This window comes from Octopus bimaculoides, chromosome 20 (assembly GCF_001194135.2).
Source record: "Octopus bimaculoides isolate UCB-OBI-ISO-001 chromosome 20, ASM119413v2, whole genome shotgun sequence".
Taxonomy (NCBI): domain Eukaryota; kingdom Metazoa; phylum Mollusca; class Cephalopoda; order Octopoda; family Octopodidae; genus Octopus; species Octopus bimaculoides.
Window position 1 is genome coordinate 22,008,084 of NC_069000.1, and position 10,555 is coordinate 22,018,638.

The 10,555-nt window shown below is 37.5% G+C and overlaps 1 protein-coding gene across 2 annotated transcripts in view; it reads right to left on the minus strand.

Annotated features, from left to right (window-relative positions):
• LOC106882291 (DNA repair protein XRCC1) overlaps positions 1-10,555 on the minus strand; it is a 43,424-nt gene that overhangs the window by 17,322 nt on the left and 15,547 nt on the right. For both annotated transcript variants that reach the window (XM_014932913.2, XM_014932911.2), the window contains 4 exons: positions 9,536-9,656; positions 5,504-5,592; positions 2,020-2,281; positions 152-314 (listed from right to left, as the gene is read on the minus strand). In XM_014932913.2, the coding sequence (XP_014788399.1) occupies positions 152-314; positions 2,020-2,281; positions 5,504-5,592; positions 9,536-9,656 (635 nt within the window). The remainder of the gene's footprint in view (positions 1-151; positions 315-2,019; positions 2,282-5,503; positions 5,593-9,535; positions 9,657-10,555) is intronic.

Genomic DNA, 10,555 nt, shown 5'->3' on the forward strand with positions numbered 1-10,555 from the left:
TATATATATATATAAAAAGTCTCACTGAGAGATTTAGAAATTTGTTATTTCTCTCTCTCTCTCTCTATATATATATACATATATATATAAATACATACATATGTGTGTGTGCGTGTCCTAAAAAAAAAAAAAAAAATAAATAAAACCTCACACCAAATGAGTGCAGTCACTGCTCCAATCTGGTCGATATTTTGCCCCCATTTCTCTGGCTTTGTCTCGTAAATCAGCACGGAATGGGTTCTGGAAACCACTGAGTACAAATACCACATTATCCATGATCTTGCTGAATGGTTTGTTTGACTTTGATATGGCAGCTAGATAATACATGAAACAAGAAACTGAATGAGGAATAGAAAGAAAATGGTCCTCTGAAGGGAGGAATCATACAATTAACTGTAATGACAATTTTAATAGGAAAGATCTCAAATGTTAAGATAACTATTGTCATTGCTGTCTTCAACACTTTAGCTCACTGACTGCAAGTGTTTAGACCACAGACCACAAGTGTTTCAACCACTGATGCCAGACATTTAGGTTTCTGACTGCCAATGTTCAGCACTCTCACTAAGTATTTAACTCTCTAACCATTCATTTTGAAACTATAACAGAATTCCTTGTGACGTGTCTTTACGCAACCAACTGATCAAAAATACTTTTGCACCTTTCACTTTTGGTTTCGCTAACCACCAAACCATGTGCCTTTGCACCTGCTAGAAATAGATGCAAAACATCTCTCATATCACACCATTCCATTTCTAAAAATACTAGATAATGCAGTCTTTAATACACTGTCTGAGAAAGAACAAAAGAGAAAAACTGAAATGGTCATGATTGGAACATTCTTGATCAGAGTTGACTCAGGGCTAAAATACTACAACAAAGATGATGTGGTTGATGACATTAAGAATGAAGGTTATACTTTCCAGCAATATATAAAGAAATATTTGGTCCATCAATTGTCATCATTTAATGTCCATTTTTTCCATGTTCACCTGGGTTAGATGAGTTTGTCTGAGGCAGATTTTCCATGGCAGGATGCCAACCCTCACTTGTTTCCAAGAAAGGTAATATTTCTCCATTGTCAGTCATGGCCTCACAGAATATCATAAATGAACGACACTACTTGTATGACTGACATTCATTTACAACTACCTCACAATGTCAGTCCCCGTCCACTAAATCTACTCACATGGCTTTGGTTGGTCCAGGGTTATATTAAAAAGTGCTTGCCCAAGGTGCCATGCAGTAGGACTAAACCCCAGAACCATGCGTGCACCTTTCACATATAAATATTTAATTTGTGAAAAGCCACCATGCAGGACAAACAGTTACAAAACAAGTCAATTACAAAGCTTCAACATAGTTGTCTAATCTGCTGAAATAGCAGCTAAATCTTCCTAAAATGGACACAACTTTCATTAAAAAAGTTCTAGAAGGTGCAGACATAGCAATGGGGTAAGAAATTTGCTTCCTAACCACATGGCTCCAGGTTCAGTCGCAATGCATGGCACCTTGGGCAAGTGCCTTCTACTATAGCCTCAGGCCAATCAAAACATTGTGAGTGGACTTGGTAGATGGAAACTGAAAGAAGCCTCTCATGTATGTATATATATGTGTGTGTGCATGTATGTGAGTGTGTGTGTTTGTGTTTGTCCCCCCACCCCAACCACTTGACAACTGGTGTTGGTGTGATTACGTCCCCGTAACTCAGCAGTTTGGCAAAAGAGACCAATAGAATAAGTACCAGGCTTTACAAATAATAATAAGCACGAGGGGCAGGGGTTGACTAGTTCAAGGTCATGCCCCAGCAAGGCCACTGTCTAATGATTGAAACAAGTAAAAAAAAAAAAGATAAAAAGATACATCGCCTAAAGGGAAAAAAAGACAACATAGTTGCGGCTGAAATGCTTTACACCATAAAACAGTTTGGTCATAATGAGCTTGAAGCTAACCAACAAGAACAACAACAACATGAAAAGCACCTAAAAAAGGTTTTAAAAACTGAAGCCCACAACTCACCTTTAGATGTAGTGGTTTCTGATTTGTGATGGCTATTTTTGTGGCTATTACTACTACTACTACTACTACTAGGAGTAGATTTAACATCGTCCCTCGATGAAGAATTAGATTTCTTTTCTTTCCTGGAATCTTCCTTCTGATGGGTTGGTCTGTCGTTTTGTGGCATGTGGCTCCGATGACTGTCTCCATTCTTTGACTTGCTCTTCTTCACCTCCAGAACGTCTTCATCATCACTGATGTTATGCTTGCGTTTCTTTTTCACCTAAACATTGGTTTAGAATCAAAGAGAAGCAGAAGTAAAAGAAGTGGAATGGCCAATATAAAACAGAGTAGATCAGCATCATCATCATCATCTTCATCATTATCCCTGTTTTAATATCCACTTTTCCACTTGCATGAGTTAGACAGAATTTATTGAGGTGGATCTTCTATAGCTGGACGCCCTTCCTGTTGCCAACCCTCACCTGTTTCTAAGCAAGGCAATATTTCTCCATGACCAGACATGTTTCCATGAAATATTGAAAATGAAGGGCACCATTTGCATGACAGTGACATTCATTTACAGAACTATTACATGAAATTAAGTAACACACACACACCATGAGCTTCTTTCAGTTTCCATCTACCAAATCCACTCGCAAGACTTTGGTATACCTAGGTTATTGTAGAAGACACTTGCCCAAGGTGTCAAGTAGTGGGACTAATCCTGTGTCTGTTATACCTGAGAAACAATAGGTTCCTGTTTCAAGTCTTACTAGTCATCCTGTTGCAATGATGACAATGACAAGGATATTGGTGGTGGTAGTAGTGATGGTGATGATGTGATGATGATAAGGAGCAGAATTTAATTAATGTTACGATGGAAAACAAAACTTTGATGTCATTTTTTTCTCTTCAGAGATGTCTTCAGTAGAATCCTAACCAGAATATAAGTAAAAGGACTATTTGCTTGTGTGCTTAAACACAGCTACAGGTATTTCATTCGATCTATAAACTGCTTCATTTTTAATGAATTTGTTCTGTTAGAAATATTTGATTTTGGAGGGGTTTTATGAGGAAATGTCAATAAATCACAATCAGAGAGGATTAGGTGTCTTTATGAGGTTCCATGAACTAGAAAGGTGTTCTATTGTTTAGCCTTGGGCCAGTGCTGATGGACCAAAGGCATCTAAGCCATCATAGAGCCATATTGTTCAATTTACCCTTGCTTTTGTGAGACAGCAGGGTGTATTTGAGGGAAATTTGACTACTATTTTAACAGGTCCAGCAACCCTTGTTGTTTCATGAGAGGTTACCTTCTGGGATTAAGGACCCTCTCAACTTTTTATATTATAAATAACAAGTTTCCTAGAGTAGTTACAATGTGTCCTACATGGCTAACAAGGGAAGGGGTCTCTTTGTTTTACTAGGTGTGGTTGGAGTGTTCACTATCAGGAGGTAGGCACATAGACAAATACAGGAATACAGAGAAAACAAATGCATAATTCAATCACTGGGTTACTTCATGTGAAGGGAGATTATCGACATACACTGACTTGCATAATAGTAATGGTGGTCAGAGCCAGCACTGATTCATCATGGTGACATAGATGGATAAATAGATAACAGGAAAGAATGAATGACTGACTGGCTGGATGAATGGATGGATGGGTTTAAATTTACAAATGAGAAAAAAGTACTCCATATGATAAGTAGAGTTTCGGTATTTACACCTGACTTCTACAGTAGCCACTTACCTAGTTTACATCTATAACATCTACCCATTTACCTAGTTCATTTTCTAACTATAGTATACCTACACCTAATTCATATTCACTACAACATCTACCTACACACCTTGCTTGTCTCTATTCTACAACAACTACCCACCTACCTAGTTCACATCTGTAGTCAAACAATGTTCACCTGTCTTAAAGAACCATGTGGTTGGTCTAAACTCCAGCTAACATTTATTTCTCTTATCATGATCCTAGTAGAAACTACATCTCTTCATTGTGACATCAGTTTAAAAGCAGTTATATGACTAATTTTTCTTCTTTGCTACCAAATTTGTTTCTTTGCTTGCATGAGCCTACCATCAGTTACAAGAACAGCCTTTATCTGCCCAGGAGTCAGATGCAGCTGGTAAGTGGACAGTTGCAGTGAAATAGTGGACAAGTGGTGACCACAATGTAGACAATATCTGGCAAGTTGCTATCAAGAAGACTCTGAGCTCAGAAGCTGACATAAAAACAATGTCAAGTTATGCATGAAATACTTTTCTTTTCTGAGACAGGTTTTCTCACACATGTAGTCTTATCAAAAATGCTCTTGCAGCTCATTTCATTTCTTTATTATTTCATATTACTAAAATTTTCTTTAGTGACAAAATGACACTATGCTATTGTTTCTAGTAAAAGAAACTGTTTCATTTACTTTCATACAGAAAATTTTCTTTATGTGATAAAATGACATTGAATTGCTATTTCTAGCAAGAGAAGCTGCCTAATTAACAGTTTCAATACTAAAAATTTCCTTCAGTGACAAATTGACAAATATATGCTACCATTGCTTTTAACAAGAAAATCAATTCATGTATATAAATTCGATGACTGGCACCCGTTCCAGTGGAGCGCTAAGAGCACCATCCGAGCGTGATCGCTGCCAGAGCAGCTGACAGGCTTCTGTGCCAGTGACACATAAAAAGCACCATTCGAACGTGATCGTTACCAGCATCGCCTTACTGGCACTTGTGCTGGTGGAACATGAAAAAACATTCGAGCGAGGTCGTTGCTAGTGCCACTGGACTGGATCCTGTGCAGGTGACAATGTAAAAAACACCACTTGAGTGTGGCCGTTGCCGGTACCGCCTGACTGGCCCTCATGCCGGTGGCACGTAAAAGCACCTACTACACTCTCGGAGTGGTTAGCATTAGGAAGGGCATCCAGCTGTAGAAACTCTGCCAGATCAGATTGGAGCCTGGTGCAGCCATCTGGTTCGCCAGTCCTCTTGTTTTGACTCTTGCTTCAAGAAGAATAGTTCTTTGTCATTGTAATTAAAGTTGATGTGTTTATTGGTTGCTTTTTTCCTAGCAGCAAGTCCTTGGCATCTCATTTGCCAAACTCGATATTTTTGTTAGAAGAATTATTTTTCTGTTTTTGTAAATGATTTTCTGCTTGTTGAACTTGATACACAATGCTTTTTTTTCTCTTGTACATATTTTTTTCATACAAAACTTAACATTTTAAAGTCATTTATGTTTGTATGCACTTATTTAAAACAACTTTTAGTGACCATTATGTATGGACAGTCCTCCTATGTTAAACAAAATTTGACTGAATTTAGTTTGGGGCCAACTTTTGTCTCTGTGAATAAAAGATTAATTTGATCAAATACTTGATTTAAGGTTTCTGTTCCTCATTATTTTGTTTAAATAACATGGTTCAGGGTTCAGTATTATACTCATAATTCTATATATTGGTATAATGCATGACTAGGACTTACCTCTGGAGTACTGTTGGTACTGGTGCTAGATTTCATTTCAAGATATGTTGAACGGGCTTGATTGGATGCAGCTCGAATAGCTGCAGCACCTACAAGAAAGAAGAGAAAAACCTTTTTAATACAAACCCCACAGATGCAGGCATGGCTGTGTGGTAAATAGTTTGCTTTCCAACCACATGATTCCAGATTCAGTCTCACTGCATGGACCCTTGGGCAAGTGTCGTTTGCTACAGCCCATGGGCCAACCAAAACTTTGTGAGTAATTTAGCAGACAGAAATTAAAAGAAACCCATCATACACATATATATATGTGTGTGTATGTTTGTATTTCCTTGTCTTGACATCACTTGTTAGTTGTAAATTATTGTCACTGCCATATACAAGCAGTGTCATTCCTTTCTAATATTCTGTAAGAAATATTACCTTCCTTGGAAACAAATGAGGGTTGCCAACTAGAAAGGTATCTGTCCATAGAAAATCTGTCTCAATAAACTCCAACTAACCCATGCAAGCATGGAAACATGGACATTAAAATGATGATGGTGAGCCCTGATCAAGAAGAAGACCTATGATTAAAAGTGTTCCAGCCCTTATCATCCTGGCCTATTTTTCAGACAAAGTGTATCTAGAACTACATTACTTAATGTCTCTTTTCTCATTTAAGACAGTAGAATATGATTTGAGGGAAAAGTGGCTATTATTACTAGCAGGTCAGTTAAGCATGCAGAAGTTTCCTGGTCTTGGTGGAGGTAGTCATGGCCTATGTGTATATGTGTAGTGAGAGTGCAAGAAGAAATAAAAAAAAGTACACACACACACACACACATACATATGTCCTCGTCGTTGTCATTATTATTTAACATCTGTTTTCCATGCTGGCATGGGTTGGATGGTTTCTCAGAAGCTGGCAAGCTAAAGAGCTGCACAGGGTTCAATTGTCTGTTTGGCACAGTTTCTATGGCTTGATGCCCTTCCTAATGCCAACTATTTTACAGAGTGCACTGTGTACTTTCTATGCGGCATCAGCATGAGAGCTTTTTATGTGGCACCAGCAAAGGGTGCCACCTTATCTTGAATACAAAAATGCAAGATCTAGTCAAATACATACACATCACTAATAATGAATTTTTACCCAGTCTGCTAGCAACTTGTGACACCAGTGATATATTAATCACTGCTTTTCTACATCAGTAGAAGCAAAATTTGTCTAAGCATGTAGTTGAGAGTGGAGATTTGCTGCTGATGATGTGTAAAGACACAGAAATCTGGATTTAGCAACTCCACCACTGCTGCTGGATGCTTTTTGTCTGCTAGTGGTTCACTTCTGTGCTTTTTAGCACTATACACCTATACAAGAAACTTTTTCAAGACGAATGCTACAGTTTTTGTAACTTTCAGTTGTATAAAATATATCCATGTTAGCCCTTTTGCATTTAAACTGGCCATATATGACCCAAGTATTCTACCTGCTTTACATTCAAAGTTGTCATATCTAGCCTCTTACACCTATCCTACATTGACACTAAAAATAAACAATCACATCACTAAAACCTCAAAGCTATGAGATAATGCTTGGTTAATTGAAAACAATATGAATAAATAAAACATTATATTTAACAGAGCAATCTGAACACTAAAAGATTAAATAAGATATAAAAGAAAACTATATACCTATACTACTGAAAGCTACAAAACTGCAGACATGGCTGTGTGGTAAGAAGCTTGCTTCCCAACCACATGGTTCTCTAGGCTGACCAAAGCCTTGTGAGCGGATTTAATAGATGGAAACTGAAAGAAGCCAGTTGTGTGTGTATATATATATATATATATATATGTGCATATTTATGTGCCTGTGTTTGTCCCCGCACCATTGCTTGACAACAGCAAAAGAGACAGATAGAATAAGTCCTGGTGTTGATTTGTTTGACTAAAGGCGGTGCTCCAGCATAGCCGTAGTTGAATGATTGAAACAAGTAAAAGAATAAAAGAATCATCAACATTTAACATCTGTTTTCCATATTGACATGGGTAGGACTACTTGACAAGACTTGGCAAGGCCAGGGGCTGCACAAGGTTTCATAGTCTGTTTTGAGTTGGTTTCTATGGCTGGATGCCCTTCCTAAAGCCAACCACTTTATAGAGCGTACTGGGTGTTTTTTACATAGCACCATCACCAGTGATTTTTACATGGTACCTGCACCAGTGCTTTTTGTATATTTTTGGTACACACACACACACTCACATACACACACACATTACATGCATACATATATATCCACCCACTGTCATTCCTCATCTCCAGTCCATTTTACATCCACTGTTCATTGTTATTGCAAGTTACTTGAACTGATAACAGGTCCCACTCCGGTCCATCAACAGGAAGGACATCATCATCATCATCATCATCGTTTAATGTCTGCTTTCCATGCTAGCATGGGTTGGACGATTTGAATGAGGACTGGTGGAACCCAAAGGCTACACCAGGCTCCAATCTGATTTGGCAGAGTTTCTACAGCTGGATACCCTTCGTAACGCCAAGCACTCCGAGAGTGTAGTAGGTACTTTTACGTGCCACCGGCACAAAGGCCAGTCAGGAGGTACTGGCAACGGCCACGCTCGAAATGGTGTATTTTACGTGCCACCTGCACAGGAGCCAGTCCAGCGGTACTGGCAACGAACTCGCTTGAATGCCTTAAAGTAATTGCTTCTACAATATGAAGATACAAATGTTCAAACTAGTAAAAATAAACCACCACATAATGCATATTACCATGAACAAACTGTAGTAAGAAAGGTAGTGATAATAGTATTAGAGAAGCAAGGGATTGAGACATGATATGGCCATAGTTTAATAGCAAACTGGCAACTAATATCAAAGAAGATCTCTTCTGAGCCAATACTTAACTGCAGTTTCATGATATTCTTTCCTGGAAAGAATATTCTTCTATCTCAGCTACATTCTTCTTGTCTCTTCTCTTGTTTCTGAATTATCAAGCTTTTACTTTTCTGTCAACCATTAGCCCATTCTCAAGTTATGTTCTTTCTGTTTCTTGTATTGCTACTAAATTAGCAAACCTACATTCACTCTCATTCTTTTATACCTCTTCTTAATCGCGAGACATAATAAGGAACACAGAATAAAGTGTAGTTTTTTTCCCCCAAAAAAGACAACAAAATGTCTACAGTAGGTTTGAACTCAAAGTGATCAAGTAATGATTTGTATACCATATCCATAAAGTCATTTCATTTCTATGCAGTACAGAAGGAGACAATTGTTCAATGTTAAGTTTCTAGCAAGAAAATACACAGATTTGCATGCTGGACCACTTACCACATGGTCAAGAATTCAAAACATGCAGCAGCTATTTTGTTTTACCTTTTGGCAAGGCACAAAATTGTTCTTAGTTCAGACTTTGTGATTGATAAACAGGTTATATCTCAACTTCACAATTGAATAACTGAGTAGTTAATTATAGGAAAAACATGGCTGACTTGTTAATTATAAGAAGGATAATGAACTGTAATACTGTACAAATTTAGAAAAAAATAATTTTAAAATCTGACCTGAGCTGCCATGAAAAAGAAAAGTTGAAAAATTATTAATAAAAAAAATACTACAGTTTATGTTGATGGTGATGATGATGATAATGATGATGATGATGGTGATAAGGGTAATGATGATGGTGATGGTATGCTGAAGAGGAGAAGAGCATTATCTCTTTCACAAATCTTCAGAACTTAGACATAATTCCATCTATGATGATAATGGGGATTACAGATGATGTGACTATAATGATAAAGATGACTAAGATTGTGGAAAAGATGATCACAATGGTGATGATGGTGATAAGAGTGACAGTAGTGACTATAACGATAATGACAATGATGATTATGGGGGTTTGTAGTGATTATGATAATAGTGATGATTAATTTGAATAGAGAGCAAAAATAAAATGATTTATGCTTGTGAGTTTTCTTCCAAGTACGGATATTTTAATTTGAAGACTCAGAAATAAAAGAGAGCAAATTTACCTGTTAAAGGTGAACTTTCTGGTTTATCCTTTTGTCGAGCAAAGAGGCTTCCAACTTTTAAATCTTTTTTATCCTCCTCACCTTGGCGGAAAAAGAAGGCACCAATTTTCTTTGGATTAATCTATAATATTGAACAATAAAGTTAATAATGATGATGGCATTATCTATTCTCTTGTACAAAAGTCTAAATATTACATACTGACTAGAGAATACAAAAAAAATTCCAGTACCGTGATGAAAAATCTATCAGCAGGTAGTAAAAAAAATGGCTATGAATATTTGATAAAGTAGTATCACCGCTGAACTATACAAGCAGGCATCACTTTTTGTCCATCTCAAATGGCAACATCACATCTTGTGACTCAATCTTCAGTTCAGTCTTTATTGAAGAAAGTTACTGAAGAGGTAGACAGAAAAATAGGTCCTGAAGCCTACTTGCAAAGAAGCAAAAACTCTGATATGGTATGTCGACATGTTATGGGAAAAAGAAATAGTTAAAATTTCACATCATATTTACTATAAAAGTGCGTGATAGGACCTAAATTGTCTTAAAAACTTATAACTGCATGGATAACGCATTGTTGCATAAGCTAAGAGTAGATTATCTGCAATAATCCAGTGTCTAAGTCTTTTTATATGTCATTTTAAATAAACTAAATTGAATAAGAATAGCCTGGGCAAAGTTTAGAGAGCTCTTACCCCTGCTGGCGACAAAGGGACTCTCACTCAGAGTAAAAGGCAGACTGTATGACGCATGCGTACGAACAACCATGCTACATGGCAGTGAAACATGGGCTGTAACTGCTGAGGACATACGTAAGCTCGCAAGGAATGAAGCCAGTATGCTCCGTTGGATGTGTAATGTCAATGTGAATACCCGTCAGAGTGTAAGTATCTTGAGAGAAAAGCTGAACATTAGAAGCATCAGTTGTGGCGTGCAAGAGAGACGATTGCGCTGGTATGGACATGTGGTGAGAATGGAGGAGGATAGCTGCGTGAAAAAGTGCCACACCCTAACAG